The sequence below is a fragment of the Neodiprion lecontei genome, chromosome 6 (assembly GCF_021901455.1).
Source record: "Neodiprion lecontei isolate iyNeoLeco1 chromosome 6, iyNeoLeco1.1, whole genome shotgun sequence".
Lineage (NCBI taxonomy): Eukaryota > Metazoa > Arthropoda > Insecta > Hymenoptera > Diprionidae > Neodiprion > Neodiprion lecontei.
This window is the reverse complement of record NC_060265.1, coordinates 5,621,486-5,647,278: the sequence shown is the minus strand read 5'-3', so window position 1 is coordinate 5,647,278 and position 25,793 is coordinate 5,621,486. Positions and strand designations below refer to the sequence as shown.

Below are 25,793 nucleotides of genomic sequence, written 5' to 3'. Positions count from 1 at the left end.
TGCTTCATTTCAAATTGCTTCGAAATTATTTAAAATCCAGTAGATTCTTTCGATTTCACTCTGTTATAGCTCACTTTATTCAGTAGACTATTTACTACAAGGCCGTTGAAAGAGATTTTCTCTTGTTTCAGTAGTCAATTCAATAATATTATTTTTTAATTTTCAACAATTTTCCAACAGTTTTGTGAAAACTAGCCTATCAAATAAAATGAGATACCGTAGACTGGTCGAAATCTGCTAGATTTTTGACAATTTTTAAGTGATTGGAACACAAGCACCGATACTGGCTAAACTTTGTTTTTTACACTACCAGTATTTTCAAAGAGATCTTCGCGGCTTGCGACTGCAATAATTCAACAAATACTCAACTTGCGTCTGACTCGTTAGAAAATTAACAAAAAAGCATGGATTTCAGGCCGACTTGCCATATTCATGTAAAACAGGACCAGCTCCAGACTTCCCGATCGCAAATTCGATCGAGTAATTAAAACCCGGGAACAAACTTTTGAGCAGTCTCGAATTCTTTACCTAAGAGTTTCAATTCACAGCGGAACTGAGTCCTGAAATTCTCGAGAGTCGAGAGCCTCTTTCGATCGGTCTGATGAATAAGGCTTGAATAATGAACGCTATGCTTTCGGCTTTATGTTTATACTTTATCAACTGTAAGGAGAAAAGTAAGATAAAAAAAACAACTTGTACAAATCATCCACCGGAATGAACCCGTTATTCGACAGAGGCAGTTTTATAAAAGCTCATAAAAATGCGTAAAAAATATTATAACTTGTTCCACCCCGTGTGAAGTGGATAATTGAACGAAAATATATAATCGGAATTCGAAACTCATTAAAACCAGGCTTTATCTTCGTTTATAATTCATTTTCAATTTATATATATATATATTACATATATGTACAAAAAGTATAAGGGAGTTTATTACATGTTGTGCAAACGGACGGACCTCGTTTCTTGACGGAAAATAAACGCGGTCAATTCGCGATGGCCGGAGAGAAAGAGGGAGAAATTAGAGCAGGCAAAGGGATGAGTTAATGAAAATAGAGTAATCGGAGGTGTAATTAAGGTGAGAAAAGATGACCGTAATTTCCGCTCGATTATATTCGGCTCGTAAAATTTAGCAAGTTGGTGGGGAATTGAAAATTAATTAATCGTCGTCATTGTTGTTGTTTTCCAGAACGCCAGCAGCAGCAACAATGGAGCCGTCGGGATGACTCTCGTCCCCGAAATCGGGTGGCGAAGAAATCCGTCACAGCAGTCTTTCCATTCGTCGAAAAGTAATCATTCCCACCACTCGAGGCACCTGCCGCAAACCACATCGGCCGCCATCTACCCTCGATGTACTTACGGAGGTAATACCAAAGGTATTAAATACCTTTCCGCATCCCGAGGGACGGTTCCCTTGCCTTGTGTAACAAAACAACAAGGGGAGGGTTTTACAGCGGATTTATTAACACCTCGTTATACGCAAATAATACGCTTCTTCGGGCGCTGCTTTGATGTATTTACAACACCATCCAATTTATGCGTATTTATCGACTGTTTAAAATAACGTTTGTTTTGTTTTTGTGCTTTCTTCTTTTTACAGACGGAAGCGCCTCGTCCAGAAATCCAGCCTCTCCGAGGAATCAGCAGAGCATTACTAAAATGCTCCTCCTCATCAGCACCGTTTTTATACTGCTTAATTTACCCAGGTAATTTATTTACCGAGATTTCAATAACTCGAACCTTCTTTCACCCGGCCAACGCGTCAACGCTCTTCTTCTTTCTTGGCTTCGTTATTTCCATTCTATTTCAATTCTATTTCACGGGTATTATTGATTAACCGCGTAATATAGCCAATGAAAATACAGTCTTTTTTTTCCGTTTTTGTTTTTCACCGCTAACGAGTGAATAAACGAATGCTCTTTGAATCCCCGGAATGTTCACTTGATTCGAGTGGACAATTATTCACTTATAAACGAGTCAATTTCCCTCTCATTGTGCGATTCGAAGATAACTTCAGACTTTTTTAAATTCAATTTAGTCGAGTGATCATCGATACGATTAACGGTAATTTCACAAAAATGGACGAATCACAATTTTTCAATAAAACCATCCGCTTGTCTGTGTAACTTTTGAGTTCAATAGTGTTTTTCTTGAAAACTTCAACGTCTCTGCATACAATCGAAATTATACCAACGATCATTAATTTCTAACCTTGCGGTGTATGTAATACATATGTACCTATACATTTAAAGGAGGTATTTTCTTGAAAAATGATATAACTTGTGCAGATGATCAATCCGCAGCTATAACAAATAACTTTCAGAAAGTCTCGAGCTCCCGTTTCCATCGCTGCCACTAATCTCGCTTGTCTGTCAAAAAACTTGGCCTTTTCCGAAAACGGTTAGGACCCGGCCGAATCCGATTTTCCCGATCCGTTAATCAAAGTCACTTGATGCATAAATTTTTACAACAGTCAGAACCCAGGCGGGAAATTCGATCAGGAATGATCAATCGAGGCGTGAAGTGAAAAAAAAAAGTCAAAATCACTTCGACGAGCTTGAAATATAGAACAGTGAAAAATTCTGGTACGGTTAATAAATTGGAGAAAATTCCTTGAAATGTTCGATCGTAACATGTTTACGATTAAAAAACAAGCTGATTAAAGTAGGTATACCTTCCGGATTTCCGGCGATATAAAAGACAAAGATCCGGTAGTAAAAAGCAGCCGAAAAAAAGAAAATTAAAAATAAAAACATCAACGTATCTCGGAAATAAATTTTTTCTATCACTTTCCAGCTACGTGATCCGGCTGTGCGTATTTTTCTTCACCCTTGCCCGAAAGGAAACGCCGTTGCTGCTCTGGTGTATCCAGCAATTTTTCATGCTGCTCTACTACACGAACTTCAGCATTAACTTTGCCCTGTACGCCATGTGCGGCATAACGTTTCGCCGATGCCTAAAGCAGCTGATGTGCAAGGTGCAAAAAAGCATCACAAGGTATCACTGCAACCCTCAACGGTACATATAGCTAATCTACAGACGTATTCGAACCCTCCGAATTAGGGGTGGTGAGAATATTGTCGTCGCCAACGGTGGCCCAGAGTTAGCCGTCGATCCCTGACCTTTGTATAATAATGCTAAGGAGAAAAGCGAGTGTTTTTTATTGACGAAAATCGGCAGCGGACGATTATAGACGCCTATAAAATCTCTCCTTCGATTATTTTCTTTTCTACGTCTTGCAATTATTTCTACCTCGTTTTTCTTACACCTACCATGGGAGGGCCGAGGTTAGGGAGAGAAGACAATATTCCGATTAATAATACTTTTCCGCAATCTGGATTAATTTTAAAATACAATCTTAGGTCGTGGTCGAGGCGCGGTGATTTTTTTTTTCATTCGTCAAACAGCAAATTGACGAACGTAATTAATTTACCGATCGAAACTTCCCTCTGGCTTCGTTTTTGTTTTTTGTTTTCTTTCTTTCTTCTTTCAGTCCGGTTGTAAGTTTTTTTTTTTTTTTTACCGAAATTCAACGACGGGGAAGACGCGTGGCGGTACACCGGATGTAACAAGAGTAGGAGAAAGTTTGGAAGAGTTGAAAAACATAAAAAAAAAAAAAAACAACATATTAAAAGGCTATAAAATATATATTATTACTCATAAATCTAGTCGTCTAGAATCAATCAATTATTTATACTTTATTATATAATTTTAGCAGAATTACTTCGATACTTTATATACCCAATAGACGTTAAGAGAAAAATGAAAAGGAAGTATGCAAAAACCAAAAAAAAAAAAAGCAAACAAAAAAAAAACGTACATATAACGCTGACAGCGATTAATGTGAATTAATTAAGTTCCAGTTGTTGAATAACGGATGTCATGTCGCCGCATGGCTGTATATAATGTATATTTTGCATGTGATATGGAGAAAATATTTAGCAGACGTAAAATGTTATGTTTGGAAATTAATTCGCTCGTTTGACGGTACCGCATATAATATGCAATATCACTAATATCGAGTTTGATGAATAATTTCGAGTGCAGGTTAACTTTTAAGTATAGGTACCCACACTTCGAAAAAGTTTCAAAACAGTTGTTTCACTTTCTTAAAAAAAAAAAAAAAACGTCCATTCGATTTCAGTATCCGACGTCCCTTTATTATTTGACGACAAATCAATTAGCGGATAATTGACAATGCGAGAGTTGGCAAAAGTTCCGTCGGAGAGAGAAAAAAAGAAGCTTAAATAAGGCGAACCTCATGTGATGGATGTAACGAAGTAATACCTGATATAACATCATTACACGTATAACATGGGAATTTCAAATGTCTATAATAACACGGCAATGAAGACAAATCGCTGGACGATAAATTACAATGTAAATATTATTGAAAATTATATCCCTGTGTGTCCAGGTCGATGGCCCCGACATAGTCGTAAAGGTATATTTTCTCGACCCCGAATATGTCTGCGCGATTTGTCATGTGGTTTTATCTGACATTTATTTTTTTTTTCTACTTTTCTTTCTTTTCGTCTTCACCCCGCAGCCCTTCAGCTATCTTTTACTTCACCCTGAAGGGGATGGGGAAAAATTTTCTATTCATCGTGGGTTCCTAAAGCATGCCCTGCAATCATATCGCTAAGAAATTGATGACATTACGCGATGTAAAAAGATGAAGAGGAATAAGACGAATAGAAGAAAATAGAGGCGCGAACGCGATTACGAATAAACGTATCTAATTTAGACGCAAGCGTAATTAAATGAGAACGAAAACGCTGCTGCCGAAAATACCTGAGACAATCGCTATGATAGTCTTTACTTTTATTTCATTTTATTTATTTTCGTTATAAAAACATCCAAATAACAACCTGCAATTTTATTTTAGATAGAACACGAATTCGCAATAAATCAACACCCGCGCGTGTGGTTCCACCCTATTTTATATACCTGCAATAACCAGTTAACAAACCGACGAATTTAATTACCGTGAGTGCACGATGCGTTCGTCTTGTGGTGCTCAAATTAGAAACAATTTTATTCATTTATTTTCTCATCAGAAACTTGTACCATATTAATTATACAGTTATATTAGAAAAAAAACAGAGATGGAAAAATAAGCTGGAGCATTTATTGAATAGAAAAAATGGCGAAAAGAAAGAGCGAAATGTACGCTCAAAAGTTTTTGGGCGTCGAGAAATTTTTTATCCAAAAAACGAATACATATTTTTTTTTACGAAACAGCTGCAGCCAACGGATATTATCTACGCTATACGTCCATAATTGTGAACGATATCGCTGGATTTACGCAGGATCAATGTACAGACATATGTAAGCTGCAGGTGGAGGCAACTTGTTTGCAAATAATAATTATCACATTTTACCGGAAGCAAAAAAGAAATATAAAAATCTGTAATAAAATCGCCTACAGCGATAAGCTCGAAGTTGGTCAGCTGTTGTATAATTAATGACTAACCATCCGCTGTGTCTGCTAAAAATTATCTCCATAATGTGTATATTGAGGTATTTAAAAGAACAGGCAAGAGAAAAAAAAAGAAAAAACGAGAAAATTAATAACCACGGGCCAAGAAAAAATGTAAATAAATTAGGGCTGCAGGTCGCGTAAGGATCGCGAGAATTCCATTACATATAATAATTATTATTATTATTATTATTATTATTATCAATATATATATATACATCTATAAAATACAACTTAATACATAACGATATGTGTAACATAAGTCTGCGTAGTTAAGGAAAATCAATCAACAACGACACGAGGAATGCGAGGAATGGATTAGAAAGGAAAAAAAGAACAAAAAAATCAGTTCTATGTTATTACTCTGTTCCATATACTGTTTAATCGTAAATTGAACATTTACGTGTAATGTAACGATAAAGACGTAATAATTATGAATATTGTGTATTATATGTACTACTCAATGTGTTCTACACATGTAATATAATCTTTGTTTTAAATTCGTTAAGCGAATAACGATGATAAGAGAAGAAAAAAGAAAAGGAAAAACAACAAGCAACGTACACCTACCCGTATAAATGTTGTTGTAGCGTAACGCACGTGGGGATTGTAATTCTATCGATAGCCGCAAGTACACGCATAGAAAAATATACCTAATACCGGTTTGAATAACAAATGTCGTAAATCTATTGTTACCGCGTTTACAACAAAAGGAATGCCGACGGCTCCTGCATCTGGCATTTGTGACAACTGCGAGAGATAACGGGCGAAACTTGCGAGGCGGGTGAATAATACACTATACGTTATATACGTAATATAATAATAATGATGACGATAATATCAAATATGTAACGAGTTCAAATGGTATTCCCTCCTTTTGTTCGACACTGAAAGCGTTGAACGCTTTACATACCTACATGTGTTACATGTGTAACACATGGCACAGCATTAATTTCTAAATATCGTACAGTATATGTGTATATATATATATGTTATATATTAGGGCGCTTAGGAAAAAAATAATTTGCCATTTTCCACCACTGCAGCCCCTGAAAATTTATTTCGGGCTAAAGGAAAGGTTCTGTCAAACGTGAACGTTCTACGTTATGTAGAAGATCGCGCTCGGATGAATTTTCACTTTTATAAATTTTTTTTAGATTCGTGAAGTATCGTGAAGAATTTTTTTTTTATCTGTTGCTTACATCAATCGCATCGTGAATTTGAATCACGCATAAGATCCACACTTGTAACATCAAGTCTCCGACTGATGTTTGAGAAGAGTGTCCGACGAGTTTTTCATTACTAATTCAATCTCGTAAAATAGTTATAATTCAATACGAACTTTTAATTTAGGAGAATAAGATTTCCCGATGATATATCGTTGTGTTATGGATCGTGTCCTTGTGATTGAATACGAATGTCAGAAAAGAAATAATAATAGAAGTGCTACAACGTCTTTCGTCGCAAATTCAAAAACTTGTGAAAAAAGGGAAAAATCTGACGAGTGTGATTTTCCACGTGACGTAGAACACTCGCCTTTTCACAGAGTCTGTCTTTTAGCCCGAACAAACTTTTTAGGGGATGTCACGTTGGATTATCGTAAATTATTTTTCTTTGAAACACCCTGATATGTATATATTTTTTTTCGGTTATATATCGTGTACGTATGTATAATATATTCCAAGTTGTAGTCAGGTGTCAAGTAGATTGTGCTTACTTTCCGATTATAATATAGGCGCGATTTTGTACGGATTATAATTGTATACCCTACATATATATAATATAAATGTGTAAATATCTTTGCGTACTATGTCCTTGAATACAAGTGTATGATTAGATAAATATATACATAAAGTGCGATCATTTTAACGTAGGTAATGCTCGTAACGATAAATACCGGCGAGTACGCGGACGAAGGCCTAAATCGGATCACAGAAAAGCGAAAAATGAGGTAACTGTGTAAGAAAAATAAAAAACAAAACAAAAAACAAAAAAAAAACCAAAAAGAAAAACTGTCAGCCTCGGGTTTTCGCGATATTCAAGCTCGCTTCGGGTATATGATATCTAACGCAAATATTTCTTTTTCCGATAGGTAACGCGAAAAACGGTGAACAAATAAAAATTTCAGTCCAGGCCGGGTTGCAAATATTTGTTTCTTTATTCCACGTCTGATCGGTTGAATAAACACTTGATGAAGTGAAAAAAATTTATGTACCATTGCCCCAAAAGCCAAATCAATCGGCTAACCCAAACGTGATGTGTTATTTAAACATTTTTTTTTTTATTCACCATGCTACTAAAGTGTTAGGTTTTTTTTTCTCACACTTCTTTGCTGCTTGTATGTATTATATTCAACACGAATTAGGAGAATCACTCTCTCGGTAATCGATCGATTTAGGTCCAACTCTTAGACAAAAAAAAAAAACCCTCGTTCTTAATTCAGGATGTACTGTAAGAATTTATAATTATCTTTTATACGTAATATTAAATTAATACCGCATCTATAAATTGTAGACGACAGGTTTGAACAGATTAATTAATTGTATTTTTCTGCTGTTTATCTGTTGTTCCGATATTCTGACGAAAATTGTTATTCCACGTAAAGTTTATCGTAATATCTGTAACGTACCCAAATAAATCAATTGGTATGATCGGTGGTATTTTTGAGGCAGCTGCATTTATATGTCGTTTGAACAATTGCGCTGAAATATTATATGTGTATATTTGATAAGCTTGGCGAAAATTTAAAGGTATTGAGAAAAGCTTATTTTCTTAATTTCTACTTATATATCATTATCGTTGGTATTATTATCATAGATGTATTATAAGCTTATTTTTATACGAAATATAGTCGCTTGTTTATACACATAGATGTTATACTTATATACTATGCGTAATACGTGTATATTGTATAATTGCAATGCAGCAGATAATGAGATTAATTTACTTTACATACAAATCAATTAAATAATTGTATACCCGTAAAACTCGTATGATAATGCATTACTCCTATATATATATATATATATATATATATATATATATAGGTGTACCTCTAGTCTCTGTATGAATAATATACATATAAAGCTATTTCTGTATAACGCACTAATATGCTATACGTATACCTATAGACTTTAAAATACTGATAATATAAATGTATAAACGAATAAATATTTACGATTATGAATTAACATTCGAAACCGCGTCGTACGTTTCCGTTACGGAAATTGGTGTGTAAATTCGCGAGTCGAAAAGCGCGAAATCGGGATAAAAAATACGCAGATAATGGGATGAGAAGATGGTAGAGGTGGTGGGACGGTGAGGAAAGGTGTAAAAAAAAAAAAAAAAACTTCCAGTCTCGAACAGACTCCAAAAATTTCGCAGCCGCCGCGCATTTCGTTCGCATCAAGGCTGTAAGTGCCATTATTTTTTCGCAGAAACAAATTCTATGCAGTAAAAAAAAGAAACGACGATTTTTGCCATGTTTTTTAATTTTTTATCGCGGTCACTTCAAGCCTTCTTAAATTCTCCTCCGCAATTCTTTTCCCGTTCCACGCGGATGGGCGAAAACGAGACGTTCGCAATTTTCCAGTACAGGTAAAACGGCCGATCAATCGATCGATCTCCAAAAATAATATCCCGGGAGTGCCTCTCCAATTATTATAAACCAAAGAGGGATCGGCACCGGCTTCCGAGATTGATCAACGTTCCTCAGCCACCCCTCAGTTCTATGATTTCGACCTTTCACCGAACGGGTATCACGGATCGTTAATCATCCGGAAGGATTAATGTATACTCGGGATGACCGCATCAATTCCAAGCGTCGTTCAGCCTTCAGCTAATAAATCGAACCGTACCCAAGCTATATAAGTATGTATAATCGCGACTGAACAACGATGAGCGCATTATTGTAAATCAGCCGCAATGTCAGGGTCAGGATTGGCGGTAACGTCTCGGTATAAATTACGAGGAGTTCTATCGCTAAATGAATTGACGATTAGAAAAAGATGCAAATTAAAACGTCTTAGGTATGTGTAAATTTTTGTGATTCGAGATGTTGATCAGATATTTTTTTTCACACTGTTAAAAATGATTTCATCGACATCTGATCGTCAATTATTAGGCGCCGGAGTGATTGAACAGGATTGAAAAAAAGTAGTTTGCCACAATAGTATGCGTGTTGAATTATGCAAAATGTGCATAATAATATGTATTTAGTTAACAGGCACCCGCGAATCATAAAAATTTACTTCACTTATCTTTGCAGATTTATCTAATCTTGTTTCAATTTTCATCTTTTTCTAACCGACAATAGAATTTCGTAGCATAGAAAGAGGATGTTTAAGGTGAAAGGTCAAAATGTGGTAGAAATTTCAATGTGCAGAAAGCAAAAACATGCAGAATCATATTATTTTTACGTAAAAAGATAACAGCTTCTGCGACGAGTCGTAAAATTTTGAAAAATTCACGTGATTATGAAAATAACTTTTTACACATAACGAACGACGATAATTAAGCAGAAAACATTGTTTTAGGAATTGTCTGCATCGCGTTGCTCGAAGGGGTTGAAATTTTGTGACAAATTTCACGGATCGAATTAATTTCGGAGAGGGATAGAGAAAAAAAATCGTTACAAATCTCGTTAAATCCAGTTATTCTTGTCGCTTATTGTTAGTATAATAGCGCGAAGTGGGTAAACAAGTGTAACCGTCGAGTGGTTGATTGCATCGGGTAAACGGATACGCGGCAGAGTTCTGGGGAACGTCACGAGCCTGATAAACGAGAGTCAGAAATCCGATCCCGAAAACAATATCATGGAACGCACGTATCGTCGCTTCGCTTCTAACCCAATGGGAGCCTTGGTGGTGGGTGATGAAAAAGTCCTTTTTACCTTTTATACGATTTTGAAAGAGAGACAACGGCTGAAAACTTTTTTCCTTGTCTCCCTCGGTTTGAAGTCGTGGATATTAGACACTAACTAGAGTGCGAGAAGATACAAGCGTTATATATTTTATGAAGCATTCCGTGCCATTTCAACCTGAGTCTGACGCCAAGGATCACACCTAGATTTGTTTGGCATGGAATGCTCCATATACATACATTTACCCGATTACATAGACGCGTAGAACTAATTCAAGTCTCATTTATTTTTCGGTCGAGGAAATTACTCTCGGGGAAATTTGCGTATACCTATTGAAACCGAACAAGCAATCTTCGCTCATAATTGACCGAATAAAACAGCGCAAGGTTTTTAAGGTTTAGATATTTCTTACACATAATCGCGTTGATTTATCTCTATAATAATTCTGGAGGCACATATTTTTATCCGTTGTACTATTTGGAATGAATAATACGTATCATCCGAGCTTCGTTATTTTATCAGTTCAATTATATTAGCAGGATTTTCGACGGTGGTAAACAACGAAAATCCCATTACGAGATTTTCTTGGAACAAACGCATTAAACGTTATAAATAATCGTTAAATTACGGGTCTTGAATGTGCACCTATAAATAAAGCGATTACCGTATTCAACGGGAGATAATTGAAATGGATACAATAAATACACCGAGCAAAATGCATTGCCTGAAACAAGCGAATGCGTAATTGAAAATTGCTTTAACAAAAAAATACTTTACTCTACTTTACTAGACAAAATTCTTTCTTTTTTTTTTCTTTTTGATACAAATTAGTCCCGGATAACATCCCCTTTGCCAGAACTGAAAAATCATGGCAGTGCGGTGATTAAAAACTTTCCGAGTTACTTTTCTACATATTAATTGTACAATTTTACAAACCACCGAAGTAATTAGCGCCTAAATTCAAATTTCACTCTTCGTAGGTGGCCTTGGCCGCTCAATTTTGCTTACAATTAGTTTTAGATCGCAATTAAAGGTACGTCACGGATCACGCCCGACGTCTTAAACGAAATTTATATAACGACCTCGTTATTCTCTGACGCTTTCGTATTCGTCAAAAGACCATAAGTCTGCACCTGCTGCTGCTGCTGCTGCTGCAGCGCGTAAGCAGTCGTTAAATTAATAAAAACAATCCACGAATTATTGCTAGTGTAAAAAGAAGATGTTTAAAAAATGAAGGCAAAAAGAAAAAAGCAAACCACACCCAGATACCATCGCGCACGTTGTATAATTTGCGTACAAAGCTAACTTGCAGCAAAAAAAATCCCCGTTGCCCTCAGGAGTCGCTAAGAAAAGTAAAAAATTAAACTCGAGGAAACGGTATCGGCATGCCGGGAAAAATCTTTCGTAATATGTTTAACACGGAGTGGAAAGCACGATAAGCACCGTCTATAGAAATAGAGCAAATTTTTTTTTTTTCACTCGATTGAACTTAATATTACCCAATCGTTATTACAGTATCCGCCCTTTCACAAACCCTACCTTCGTCTTTCCGGATCCTGTTGGCCCCACCAGCATCAAACCGTGCCTCACAACCGTCGTCTCGTAAAGCTGAATCACCTTTTGTACGTACTCTGCGCAAAAGACACAGGAACGAATTAATACCGAGCTTTTGTTCAATTATAACTTGTAGGTACCTACAGATCACAACTTTTTTATTATTTTATTATAATATTCAATGTTTTTTTTTTTTTTTTTATCGGGATCGCTCAATTAACGGATTATTTACACCACGAGCGTAACAATTGATGGAAGACGATGGCCAACTGATAGTTCGTTAAACTGCCAGGAATTCAGGGACAAGTGAATGGAAAAAGGTCTGGATAATTTTTATCCCCGTGTCTCTAGAAAAAGTGGGGGGGGTATTTTTTCGAGTTTCCGTATCGATTTCATTGTCATTGTCGCGGGTAATGGAAGGCAAGAGTAACGCTGAATATTTGAACAGGATTTTTCTCTGACGTGCGTTTGTGCATGGAACGAGGTCAAGCCGTGATTGATGCCCGGAACTGCGGATGGGGTAGAACCACCCTCTCCTCTTGTTGCGAGCTCTGATACATACCCGAGTTACATGCACGATCCGTTGTCGTGGCGGAATTTACGATGCAGAATAAAGATTGAACGCGAATTAATAAGTTATAGGGGAGGAAAGTGACGCGTAATTCGATATAAATGGTGTTCATTGAATCTACTTCACTGGGGTGCGAAAAGACATCGCATTTCTTAAGTGAAAATGATACTGAATCAATACGGTAAACGTGCTGGGTAAATTTTGAAGTGGAATTAAACTCTTAACCCTTTGAATCACACATTATTGTGCCGAGTCAACTTTCGTGGCAAGATAGTATTCTGTGGTTTTTGGAGCCGCTGATTACGATGATCTGAAATCAAATTTTGTTAATTCAAAATGGTGGAGCCAATGTGGTGGATGAAAATTTCAAATTTCCTCGAATAAGGTCAAAAAACTCATGCAGGGGTAATTGGACTCGCCCTACTAAATATTCAAAATCTGATTTCAGATTCGTAATCAGTGTCCCCAAAAACCCCCGGTCAGATTTTTTCTCCGGATTCGATAGAATTTGAAAATTTCCTCCGCCATATTGGATTCGCCATTTTGAATTTTTAAAATCCGATCTCAGATTCGTAATAAGTGAGCCCTAAAACTTAGATTTTACGTAAAACATTTATACGTGTAGAGGGATAACTTTCTTGCAAATGAATTATTCCATCAATCTTCACGATTTTTATCAATCATTTTATTTCTATCAATAACAATCTACATTATATCGCAATAATTACTCTCGAGTATTGAAAATCTATTAGTTTACTATCAGAAATAATAAAAAACCGCAAAGAAATATATTGAAAAATTCGCTATGGATATAAAATAGGTTGTGAGAATACTTACCACTATTAACTAACGAACTGATTAACAAGGGTTAATCTCACATTTGGGTGTGAACAGAAACGCGATAAGTCTGTTCGTGCCCAAGTTTGAGTTGCGAGGGAAATTCGCTGCGGGTAAGTTACACCACGACTTTCTTTAAAATCTTACAAGGCGACTCGAGTCCCGTAATTTGAAGCCCCCAAGTGCTATCTTCTTCCCCGTGGAAAAAGCGCTTCGCCAATTTCGTACGTAATTCATTCAACGTCGCACCCCTGTGAAATTGTTCCCGAACCCTGCACTCCTCGCGGCTTTTAAGACGAGATTTATGCTATACCCTCACGTCGCAGGTTGGCGGTGAAAAAAGGTAAAAGAAACAATACCGCCGGTACAAACGTTTCGAAGAAATTTATCATCTTCGCGATAGAAGTTGCCGGCTTTTAAATTTTTTATACCTTTTTAGTCGTGTCTTTTTCTCGTCTTTCGCGTGAAACGATGTGAATACGATTTTCACAAAAACCGACAAAATGAGGAAAATTTTACATGCGGCGGTTATGTTAGTTGCAAGCTATCCAGAAAAAAATTATCCTTAAATAAATCTATTAATATTTTTATGCCTGAAGCCCAGATTCATGAATCATCAAGCGCATTATTACTGACATAGCCGATAATTTTATTTCCGTTTCATGTTCGATAATAATCCTTCAAATAAGAGTAAATGTAACTCAGCTATTACTGTCTTCTTTTAAACAGACGATGTTGGGAAAAAATTAATTATAAACTGCAAACGATATTTTGGTTATAATAATATAATTTTTTTAAATTTCTTTAGAAGATAATTATTCATCGGAAAATAGACGGTTTATCCGCAAAGTGAAAATATTCCTATTTCAGCTATAATTTTTCAAGTAAAATTAGTACCCTGTTCGAAGTTTATTTCAAGCGGAAAAATTGCCGTGCAGAATTGTCTACTCACATTACGCGTAATTTAGACATGCTTCTTTACGAGTGACGCTTTAATTTAAACTGGTAATAAAATCGGTTTTTGCCAACTGTACATACACCCTGGGGTATGGAGTGAGCTTGACCTCTCGTTTGATGTGGCGATTGAACAAAGAGCTCTCAAGACTTTCGGGTTCAGAAAGCGAGACGCTTTGCCCGCCGTTTTCATCCACACTCCATAAAACTCTCCCATCCCTTCGTACCCCTGAAGCTTCGCGTAATGAAATGGCGAATAAGATGGGTGCTGATAAAGTTCAAAACCACGATAATTCTTACCTCGTAAGGTTAAAAATTTAGCGAATTTCGCTTATCTGACAACGTTCGTATAAATCATCGCTACGTATCTAACCAAAGCGTTTGATAAATGTTCAAAACGTGGAGCGACGAGCATGAATACGTGGAGAATTTCGCGAGGAACATTAAAGTTTTTATAAACGATCTCTTGAGAGGCTGTGAAACTAATTTGGTATTACGAATAAATAATCAACATTTTCCCGTACTTTGCACAACGCCTTGTAACACGTCTGCACAAATCATGGACTGACGTAGGTATATCAAAGAATATCTCCTGTACATAAAGCGCGCCTAATCGGATATCAGGAATTTTTAGTCTTTCAAACGAACCACAATTTTGCGGTTATTTTACAAGGGTTTTCAACAAATTTATTCTCAAAGCTGTTTACCCGCGTTATTGCTTCTCTTGGACTTGTGTCTGGGTAATACTCGAGTAATCGCCGCAAAAAAGCGCCCGGGGCCAATGCAGACGTGGAGGTAAATTAAAACAACCCGACACTATCCCGTCCAATTAAAATTCCGTTTATCCGGAATGCAGAAGCCCCGATTTTGCGGGGACTAATAAATTTTGTGCAAAATGCGGCCAGAGAAATGATCTCTGGCTTTTGTGTCTCGCTAAAATTGAGCAGTGATTAAATTTTTGACGTCAGTGTCTCAAGGTAACAGGGAGAGTTGTTGTCGAAGAATAATCAATTCTATCTAAAAAAAAAAATGTGTAATTGAAGGAAATTAAAATTGGGTTAACACGCACCGTCGACGTCCTGTAGCCCTTTAATCTTGACCGACTTCCGAATGCTTGCCTCCAGGATTCCGTAGTCCACGGCCTGCTCGGTCATCTTCGGGAAAAGGTCCGAAACGATACCTTGTTTCGATAGGAAAAATAGAAATGTGGTGAAAAATGCTGCATAATTGAAATACTCGTTCTAGTCCAAATGCGAAGTGTTCTAATAACGAATCACCGAATCTATTGTTCGAATACGGATCTGTTTGTTGGAAACAAAAAAGAAAAACAGCGTTCGAGTGGCCAAGAATAGTCGAAAAAAGTGAAGTAATTTGCACGCGGTCAGTTCACCGGGAGCGCCTTTAATTGATGGCTCCCACTTGTTCGGCTGTATCTTGTAACATGATAAATAAATCTGTTCTGGCGCCAGTCTGCGTGTAATCATGCAAAATTAGTTCGGCCACTGCCGCTAATATACAACGTCTACTTAGACGCGGGTTATATTAATGTGCCCATCTGACGATATATTTGGCTCAGTGCCACTCGGTACGCTTTTCTTATTTCTACAAAGTGGGGATGAATGAACGGATCGAGTAACACAATTTTGAGGCGGACCAGATTACGACTCTCATTAGTGCTTCTTACTTTTTGGCATGCCCATGCAGTTGGGTTCAAGCTACCGCTTATGCAAGCTCACCGAACCGACTGAACAATGCTGGTGATTCAGTTTTCGCAAGACGCAATACAGTCCCACCCTGTTTCCTTTCACATATTCTCTAAATTGCGAAGGTAATGTCGCGGTGGCTCGATGTCACGTCGCCGTGTAATATTAGGTGGTGAATTGGAATTTGGTTACGCGTGAAACGCGTCAGCGGAGCAATCACATTATATCGTACTTGCCATGGCGTAGAGGAGACGCGATCAAGTTTCTTACCGTTGAACAGCTTCAAGTCATCCTTGAGAAACTTGGGCACGTTCACATCCCGCAGCGCGCGTAAACAGATCTGCGCTTCAGTCATGTCGCGTTGCTCGCGTCTCAGATTCCCAGCGACTGCTATCACCGTCTTTACCGCTCGCATGCCGAAGTCATAATGATCCTAATAATTCGCAAAATAACGGATTTTCCACGGTAAATGACGAAAAATTTACGAGAACGCCCAAGCGTACCTGAACGCTAAGCTGTTCCGAGCTCAGTTTGAACGTTGACGTTATTTTTCCAGCCAGCTGCTTAGCGTTCGAGAATCCAAAGGAGAACAGAGATATCTCGGCAATCAGCGTGTAATTCGGTACCATCATAGCTACCGGACGGAACAACGCTTTCAAATTATCCGGAAGTTCCGTACGACCGGCGTATCCTGGATTCATAGTGATAAAAACCGCGCAGGACGGCCTCAGCAGAAGGTCAACTCCTTCGAAGATGAATCTGAAAATGACGCGACACGGTCATGGTTGAATAAATTTTGAAAAAATTTGGTGAAAATTTGATTTCAGATTATAATTATACCTGCTTGCTGAAATCTGCTGAGCCTTTTGTATGGTCAATATTTGCTGTGCGATAACGGAAAGTACTTCGATGTCGATTCGATTGAACTCGTCAAAGCAAGCCCAAGCACCCGAACTGAAACGCGGTGGGTATAATATAGCATTACATCAAGTAATACTCAATGACAGTTAGTATTCGTAATGGTATTAAAAAAAAAAAAAATTAACCTTTCCAACAGTGAAGACGATACCTGGCCAATCCTTTGAAGAACTTCCCCATGGACATGAAGTCAAGTTGATCGGAGCAGTTGAAGACCACGCACTGTATCGCGAAAGCCTTCGCAAGGTCTTTCGTTGTCTCAGTTTTTCCGGTCCCAGCGGGTCCGGCTGGTGCCCCACCAAATTTCAAATGAAGTGCACCGGTCAGGGTGAGATAGCAACGATCCGTCAACGGCGTGATGACCAGTCTCCCGTTGTTACCAAGGTACTCGTACCTGCCGAAACGGTATCCGTTACGCGGTGTGACAGGGACTGACCCCGATCCAGGTGTAAATAACGTTGAACGAACCCGTAAGGAAATTCAGCGTTGACAGCTCGGACCTTGAGGTCCTCGTCGTCGACCCAGTAATAACGAAGCTGCGATATCCAGTCGAAGTCGTTAGCGTTCGTGATATTTTCAAGGACCAATTTCGCCAGGACATCCCTGGCGTGAACTTCAATCACAATAACCGCCTCAAGTATCATCCTCTGGATCTCGGTCTGATTACCTCGCACCAAGTCGCGGAGGTCATCGAGCTTTGTACGGAAGGTGAATGATACTTTATCTTGGTTTCACTTAATTTTCGAACGCTTGGATTGATACGTGAAAAGCCATTGATCTGGTCACACGCCACGTACCTGTTTCAGCATTTGGTGGTAATAATTCTTGAGGGTCTGAGTCCTTATTCCCTCCTCGACGTGCGCTGTCCAGGATGTCTGTCCTCCGCAGAGGACAATTTGACCCGGCCACATGTAGACCCATTCCTTCCTCGGCTTGGACTCGACCTGTTCAAGAGCGTCGCCGATTATGCACCTCAAGGTGTCCCTCATGGCCTCCTCAACTTGCCCGAGCCAATCCTCGACGTTACCGGTGGGAAGAATCGCCGGTTGGAAAGTGACCTCCTCGTTTTCGGCGGAGTACATGTTCGTAATTGTTAGATCGCTCTCGAACTTCAGCTTGTGAATATTTTCAAAGCATTTTTTCAGGTGGGGTTGAACGGCGTGTACGTTTTTGGATTGCGCGATTATCTCGAGAAGCTCGTCATCGCTGAGGAAGAAGAACCTTGGGAAGAGCATGCGCTTCGTCTCGAGATAGTCCGACAGACCCTTCTGCACGACGTTCAAAAGACTCATACACTCCTTAAGACTCTCCAGAAGATTTGGATCCGGACAAATTTCTATTATCTGAACAGTGATATTAGAAAAGTGATCACTGCCCGAGGCGGAACAAGTTTTTCTTCGATTTGCTCGATAAAGGTGAGTAAGTTACACGCACCGTCGGACAAGCGTGAGCCGCCTTCATTATCCGTTTCCAATTTCTCTCCATGACGTTGTATTTTTTTGACTCGACAGGCAGCTGACGGCTGATATCTTCCGACGTGAATATTGGTTCAAGGTACAGCCATGCTCTACAGGGCGAATATGTAACAGGGAAAATTGGCAACGGGGCTCTTGGATATCACGATGTAAAAATTCATCAAAGGATGACGATGTTCTCACCTTTGCACCTCCAGCCAGGCGACGGAAACGTCCTGGATTAACTTGAGCTTGTTGTCCCAGTCGGCAATCCTTTCTTCGAAGGCAGTCTTGAACGGACTGAAGCTGATTTGCTGCGTCGTCTGAACATGGTCATCCAGCATCATGATTATCTCGTCGGCGATTTTCAATACATCGGTATCTGCGGCAAATTACACGGCGCGAGTAACAGTCGTGATCGATCGTCGATCCTCACGGGAATCGATCAATATTACCCGCAGTCTTGTGGGGGATGAACTCCAGCACAACGTTTTGCCATTCCGCGAGCATTTTGTCGAGAGATTCCTCGATCGAGTGTTCCTTCGCGGCACCCTCCGCGACTTTCTTCACCGTCTCCTCGAAATCCGTCAAGCCGAGTACGATGCAATTCTTTAATGTCAAGGTCGGAGTCAGAGATATTTGAATCCCCGTTTGGTCGCTCAATTCCACAAAGTGCCGCGGCTGCATTCCGGGGTTGCGCAAAGCTTGTATCAGGCCAATGAAGGGTCGGAAAACGTCGATTTGTTCCCTGATTTCACTCGCCATATACTGGATTTCTGCAAACGAGGGTTGAGGAAGTTTTCGTCCACTGATCATTAATGGCAGGATACTTACCGGGCTGCTCGTTGAATATCTTCATGCAGCGCGTCATACTCTTGAACATGTCGGCGACCATCGCCTCGATCTGAGACCCATCGATGGTCACCAGAGGATTTTCCATCCATATTTCGTACCACTTCAGCCAGTCTGTGTAAAATTGAACAACTTCGGTTAGCTCGACGGTGTTCGAGTGTGTAACTTTGGCTCATTACTCGCCGGAAGCGGTTATCCATAGGGTCTTGTAGGGGTCAAACTCCGTAATCAGTTTACTGAGGTGTTCGTAGGGCGTTACTGGAATCCCGAAAAGCTTCTGCCTCTCGTTGAGTAACAGACCCTGCTCCTGGCACTCCTTAATGATCTTCCAAACCCTCTTGACGTCGATCGCCGTCTCGTGGGTCTTGTTAATGTCACGCTGCAAAGCTATATTTGTCACGTTTCCCATCAGCCCGTCTATTCTCTCCAAAAGATTAGCCTCGTCCGTTAATTGAACTTTGTAAAACCTTTCCTGCGCTTCGAGAAGAAAGTCTAGGGTCTCGTCCACCTGGCCAAAACCCAAAACTCATCAATACTGCGCTCCTAGATTCACGTCAGTGATATATTCACTTTAAGAAATCGAGAAATGGAAATACCTGTATCTGAATTTGAAGCGGGAACCCAATAGCCTCGTATTTCAAAGCGAATTCCTCGTCTGACAAATTCCACCAGAACTGATCGAGTACGTCGTATTCAAGTTTCAGTTTCTGGACAGTGTCGTCCAAACCTTTGACGGTTAGCGGTATCGTTTCCATCCATTCCCGCATTTCGAATACCCGCTCTATGTTGAACGGCTCATCTTTCAATTTCTTCTGAATGTTTTTGTACTCGCTTAATATTTCATCGATTTGAAAATGAAGTCGCGCTGTGAACATGTTGAGCAGCCTTGTGGCTAGGTCCAGTCGCTTGTCTATCAAGAACGACTTCAGAGGTCGAACGTTCACGTTGAACGGACCGATCCAAATATTGGACGGCAAGGTCTTCTCGAGACTATGCTTCATACGGAAATGGAAGGATATTTCATCCTTGAACTCGATTACGGGGCGGTTCTCTTCATTAAAATTCCTTGAAATGAAAAAATTTTCTATCATACTTGTTGATTCAAAGCTTGGGATTATTCCTGACAGTGTTACGATGTAACGAGCAAAGAAATATCAAGCTATTCGAAGAACATATCGTCTTCAAGCTCACTTGATGTACTGCGTTACCGGCAACATATAAAATTCGAGATATTTCTGGAATTCCTTGGCGTAAGCTTTCAGCGGTATTAATGCTTTCGAATAAATGAGATTCAGACGATCGCGAACATCGCAAACAGGCTTTTCCAATAACCCAACAGAACACAGAAGCAAATCGGCAGGAAACTTCAGATGTCGCAATAGAAACGGATGGACCTGTCTAATCTGATGACACATGGTAAGCGCGTTGTCGAATAGATGTATAATCGTCGTCTGAAATAAATTTAGTCTACGTTACGTTCGAAGGATCTTGTCTTTGCTACGGTAGTTGGCACATCGTATGGAAAAAAATCTCTTTCCGATAAAGTTGATGCAAAACGAACCCGGAACTGATCCAAATTAGTAGAGTAGACCGCACCACTTTCATCCATACGAAGCTCAATGTTGAATATCGGATAATTGCTGGGTTTGAATTGCGTTATCACCAAGTTATCGCCCCAGACAAAATCATCGCATACGTCGAGAGTACAAAGTGCCGGAGTTTCCAGCATGTAGAGGTAAAGAGACATCGAATTTTCTACCAGGTTTCGCAGACCATTCTGTGAAAATCAAACCATGTCATATGGTAGTATCGTTGCTACTCATGAAATACAGAATCAAGAAATTTACAACCATGGGTATAAAAATCGGAAAATGACCTGCATACGAAGCATTGTCAAGGTCATGAACCTTTTCAGCTTCATAACGTCGTAAACGTCATGGTCCTTCTGCTCAAGGTTGAACCAACCTTTGCCGATGTCTCTGAGACACATTCTAACCGATTGTGTTATTTTTTCCAACCATGGCTCTTTGAGGTCTTTGATTACCGTAACCATGGTCTGCGTTTGCAGCTGTTCGAATTCTACGAGGGTCATGGACTTGCCGTAATTTGATATGAAGAGGGATCCCGCCCCGGCCTTCATTGACTCGAAAACTATGCAAGACATGGCTTCGTGTATCTCTGGACGTACGTAGAGAACGACCCAGTGGAAAAACTCCTTCGTTTTCTGTAAGTGACAAGTCATTGTTCTCATAATATACGACATCCCGTCCGGGTCAAAGGGTTGATCGATAAAGTTAAGCCGCTTTCAGGGCACCTCGAAGTTTTTCATGCCCGTTGAGACCCTTCCAGTTGCTGGAACCGCGTGTTCATCTTCCTGCAATGCCGTCTGCGTGATAAATGTGAACAGCTTCGGATGACAGTCGATCATTTGCCTCCACTTTAAGTCGCACATCGTTCGTTTGTAGTCAAGAGTTATTTCGCTCATTACCTTGAAAAGACACGTACAGTGAGCCAAAATAATTCTGTCAGAATCCCAGGGCATGACGCTACCAACTCTTAGGCGAGAGCAAAGAATGCTTGGTGATAAACGAAAGAGGAAAAAAGTCGAACTCACGTTCGTTAAATTCTTGCTGGCGTATTTCTGCTTGCCATGTCCGAGTGCCTTAGCTGTCGCCTCGTAGAACTCTTTTTCCGGGTAAGGTGGAATGCCCTCGAGGTGCATGCAATCGACGTAAAAATTGTACCTTATCATCAAGGGATGAGGGGTCAGTGACCGACTGATTATAAGACAGAAACCGCGTTGCGGGACGGTTGAATTATTGAATCGAACCTGATACAAGCCTCCGCTTTTCGCCTAGCTGCCAACGCATTTCCGATTCTTTTCGCTGAGGTCCTCGAGTCTTCCGCATAAAAACGTATGTAAATTCTAGGGATGACGAAGGTTCTTTTGTAGCCGTCCAAAGTGAAGACCGACCACAATTTTCTCCGTGGGTCGTAATCGGTGATTGCCGCGTTACACCATTCGTATAAATTGTCCAAAGCATCCTCGTCGTTGGCGTCGGAAGAAATTCTCAGCTTTTCCGGTCTCTCGACGAATACCTCGGCAGGAATGGGATGCCGGATCCCGTCGATCGCGTTAAGGTTCACCCAGTCGTCTGTTGTTCTGTGAAATGAATCGTTCCATGCTTTGCCCGATATTTGTGAAATTTTTACAAAAAAGCGTCGTCCAAACCTGCAGTCGAATTCTTCGTCGTCGAAGAATTTGAGCGGCAGATAATTGACCGTGGGGTACAGCCCGTATTTGTCATTTTTTGACGAAAAAAGACGAACCACTTCCGGGGGCAGTAACTCCCGGGGACGAATATTTTCCTGTCTCAAGGCCATCGGCATCCGCAGATTTCTATACTGCCGCCTGCGTCGCTCCATTGCAACATTACGCGGAAGCTGCTTCGGTGCAACGTACTTCTGCATTTGAATCTTTGGCGCGAATGACTCGGCCGGAAACGACTGGTATAATTGAAAATAAAAAACCAAGATTAGTGTCGATCTTCTGGAGGTATAGGTGCAAAGTTGCAGCTAACGTTATCGATCCTTGTTCCCGATAACGTCACGTTTATCAATTAATATTAATGATTGATGTGCAACCGGGTGGTCCTTAAAAAGGTCGTTTTTGAATTTTGACTGGCTTGCCCGCCAAATCGGCTCCATTTTATTAAAAAATAATTCCCTAATTTTTTCAGATTCTTACCTCATCTCTGACCCCTTCCCCTAAGAGGGTGGACTTCCCCATTCAACACTTTCAAGGGCGCATCAAATCTACCGAACGAATTTAGATAAAATTTGGTGTAGGGAGGTTTCTCGGGTTTTTGAGTACGAGTCTGAACTCAAAATTTGAAAATTTAAAGTGCCCGATCCAATATAGTGCACCAAAACTCCAAAAGTCACCTGATATTTCAATATTGGATGCACCATTTGGAATTTTTAAATTTTGAGTTCATATCGTAATCAATGACCCAAAGATCCCCTCCCACGCCAAATTTCATCTAAATTCGTTCGGTAGATTCGATATGCCCCAGAAAGGGTTGAATGGGAAAATCCACTCTCTCAGGAACACAGATTGGAGTTGAGATAAAAATCTGAAAAAAGTGGGGAATTATTTTTGACTGACGTGAAGTCGATTTGGGGAGCGAGCTGGTCGAAATTCGGAAATGACATTTTTTGAGACCACCCTAATGTACAACTAACGATTGATCTGTCCTCCGGAAATGACATCCATCTTTCAGCTGCGCCTAGGCAACGCGGGCGTTCAATTTTTGGAATATTTTTCACAACCGGGACGTGTTGTTCGGTTCTAACTTGCCAGGCAAGTTTAGTTCTGCGCGCTGCTCCGGCGTGAAGTTTCAACCTGGGTTGCACCGGGTGTTCGGTAGTCCCTGAAAATCGGATATTGTGAAATCGATAAGAGAAGTTGGCTGCCCGACTAAGCTATTCGGTCACTACTCGCCTGTGATCACCTCCGAGTAATATCCTCGCTTTGGGAGGACAGGTTTCGATTTATCTCTCGGATCCATTCTTTCCTCGTACAGTTATATTCTCCTGATAAAGTACTGTCTAAATATTGGCAAAAAATTGTTAAATAGTTTAACCTTTTCTTACGGCTATAACTAATTGCAGCCGACAGATCTGACAGAGTCGTAATAATATACCGATTACAATTGAACGTAGCGTGCCATGTACCATCGGTTATGGTACATTACAAACATTCTAAAGTAGAAAACTTTCGGGTCGATAAATATCTAAAAATCGTGCTCTTCGAGCTGACAACAGCTCAATCGCGAAAAACTCGAGTGCTCGATTAATGGTATGAATAAAGTGGAAAGAGATATTATTACTAAACAAAAGTCTATATATAATTAAAAAATTTAAAGAAATGTTTCTCTACCAGCTCGGATACTTGACGCATTAAAATTCATAAAATTGTTAGAATATACACCAGAGTTCTAGATTTGCCATAATCTCATATTTTCCATCTGAACGTAAAAGGTTGTAACAGTATAAATCAGCCATAAGTAAAATGCAAGACGTAGACTACTGAGTTTTGTAGTCATTTGTTGTTTTCTTTGTTTTTTATTTACTATAATACAATTTATACAGAAAATCTCATTTTCAAAGTAAACTCAGTTTGACAAAATTTTATGCAGGCATATATTCTCGCACTTTGTCTGGGACGACAAACTCTTCTGGAGACTCCTCGAGTAGGCATCCCAGAAGTCTTGGTACAGATAGTATAGTTCCAGAAATAATAGAAGGAAAAGTTCTGCCGTAATGAGTTTGACAACTGATTAATAATCGCTTACTAAGATATTCTCCACAGAGAGAAAGGTGGCCAACTTCGATGTAATCATTCGAATAAGGAGACCACAGCTCAAACGATACTCTCAAACTTTCCCATGGCCTCAAATCTCTGGCTGGTCTAACTACGATTCGGTAATGATTGCAAAGGCTGTTGTATAACAGCTTTGCGGAGTCAAGGATCCTCTCAAACTCCTCCGCGTATTCACTGCTCTTCGAGTCTTTGACCATAGCAAAAACTTCTGCCACAGATGACTGACAAACTGTGAACATTCCAGCCTCCCGCAAACGGCTATTAAAAGGTACGTACTGCCTACCGCTGGCAAAATACCTCAGCGGAAAGTATTTCGGATTAATCAACTGCTTGGTATGCATTGCAAGGAAGGAAGGCAGACTGGCACCTCCGATAAGGTGCATGCGATTAACCGAATGTTTTTCGACTTCCTCATTATCTTGAAGGATGAACGAATCTTCGGGGCTCTCATGGTCCAGCCCAGTAGCTTCTACAATTATACTGCGAGCAAAATCCAAACCTGTGACCCGCATCGTGTTATCATGGACAAACTCATCGGCAGCTAATCGAAGTACGGCCAGTTCAAAGAGGGCTGCCTCGTTGTGCAGATAGTAATTCATAGGGCTTGAATACTCCAGCAATCCCAACCTCCTGCCAATATCAATGTGGCTACTCGAGCAACTTGAATTCTCACCGGGATTAAGGTTTCCGTAAGAATACAAAATAACCGGATCAAAAGCTGGCGTGTCTTTGTGCAGAACGTTGGGTAGTTTCAGAATTTTTGGAATCACGGAATCCTCAAGCTCCCACAGGATTTCCCTGACTACTTTCAAATCCTCCCTTAATACTTTGCCCACTGTTTTCAGTCGGGTAATTTCTTCATTGTCTACAGATTCGGCATTACTTGTGTTTAGACCTTTTATCTGACTAGCTGTGTCAATTCTCTTCTGCTCCAATGCATCCCGATTTGAAATGACACTTTTGTATAAATCCCATGAATTTTTCACACTTTCAGCATCGACATCAAGAGCGCGCAATTTCAACTCGTTTTTCAACTTATCCATGTCTGAAAATCGCTCGTCAAAGTCGAGATAGGGGGACAGAATCGCAAACGATTCGCTAGCCCTTTTGCCAGATACAAAGAGTGCCGAAACATAAGTGCGCACGTTAAGATTCAGTGACAAGCGTCCCAGAAAGAAGACATGTTTCATGCTCAACAGTCTTATACCAACATTCGCCATG

General features: G+C 39.8%; 3 protein-coding genes across 4 annotated transcripts in view; 1 reads left to right on the top strand and 2 right to left on the bottom strand.

Annotated features, from left to right (window-relative positions):
- Positions 1 to 7,536, top strand: part of LOC107221141 (thyrotropin-releasing hormone receptor-like) — a 28,646-nt gene extending 21,110 nt beyond the window's left edge. The window contains exons 2-4 of one of the 2 annotated variants that reach the window (XM_015660038.2): positions 1,190 to 1,364; positions 1,601 to 1,706; positions 2,797 to 7,536. In XM_015660038.2, coding sequence (XP_015515524.2) covers positions 1,190 to 1,364; positions 1,601 to 1,706; positions 2,797 to 3,028 — 513 coding nt within the window. In that variant the 3' untranslated portion in view covers positions 3,029 to 7,536. Of the gene's footprint in view, positions 1 to 1,189; positions 1,377 to 1,600; positions 1,707 to 2,796 lie in introns of both variants that reach the window. The other variant, XM_015660037.2, reaches the window with a different exon arrangement.
- LOC107221095 (dynein axonemal heavy chain 1-like) overlaps positions 1 to 22,976 on the bottom strand; it is a 67,869-nt gene extending 44,893 nt beyond the window's left edge. The window contains exons 1-22 of the mRNA XM_046743116.1: positions 22,935 to 22,976; positions 22,419 to 22,693; positions 22,017 to 22,349; positions 21,801 to 21,930; positions 21,501 to 21,674; positions 21,063 to 21,410; positions 20,748 to 20,963; positions 20,378 to 20,637; positions 19,783 to 20,251; positions 19,370 to 19,694; positions 19,169 to 19,300; positions 18,790 to 19,110; positions 18,539 to 18,716; positions 18,315 to 18,447; positions 17,678 to 18,223; positions 17,349 to 17,575; positions 17,032 to 17,274; positions 16,803 to 16,916; positions 16,466 to 16,721; positions 16,233 to 16,395; positions 15,329 to 15,439; positions 11,883 to 11,974 (exon numbers count right to left, since the gene is read on the bottom strand). Of these exons, the coding sequence (XP_046599072.1) occupies positions 11,883 to 11,974; positions 15,329 to 15,439; positions 16,233 to 16,395; positions 16,466 to 16,721; positions 16,803 to 16,916; positions 17,032 to 17,274; positions 17,349 to 17,575; positions 17,678 to 18,223; positions 18,315 to 18,447; positions 18,539 to 18,716; positions 18,790 to 19,110; positions 19,169 to 19,300; positions 19,370 to 19,694; positions 19,783 to 20,251; positions 20,378 to 20,637; positions 20,748 to 20,963; positions 21,063 to 21,410; positions 21,501 to 21,674; positions 21,801 to 21,930; positions 22,017 to 22,349; positions 22,419 to 22,693; positions 22,935 to 22,976 (5,088 nt within the window). The remainder of the gene's footprint in view (positions 1 to 11,882; positions 11,975 to 15,328; positions 15,440 to 16,232; positions 16,396 to 16,465; positions 16,722 to 16,802; positions 16,917 to 17,031; positions 17,275 to 17,348; positions 17,576 to 17,677; positions 18,224 to 18,314; positions 18,448 to 18,538; positions 18,717 to 18,789; positions 19,111 to 19,168; positions 19,301 to 19,369; positions 19,695 to 19,782; positions 20,252 to 20,377; positions 20,638 to 20,747; positions 20,964 to 21,062; positions 21,411 to 21,500; positions 21,675 to 21,800; positions 21,931 to 22,016; positions 22,350 to 22,418; positions 22,694 to 22,934) is intronic.
- Positions 22,977 to 24,344: 1,368 nt separating this feature from the next.
- Positions 24,345 to 25,792, bottom strand: LOC107221144 (serine--tRNA synthetase-like protein Slimp). The gene has a single exon (XM_015660041.2). It carries the CDS (start codon positions 25,790 to 25,792, stop codon positions 24,380 to 24,382), a length of 1,413 nt encoding a protein of 470 aa, XP_015515527.1. The 3' UTR covers positions 24,345 to 24,379.
- Position 25,793: the final 1 nt, after the last annotated feature.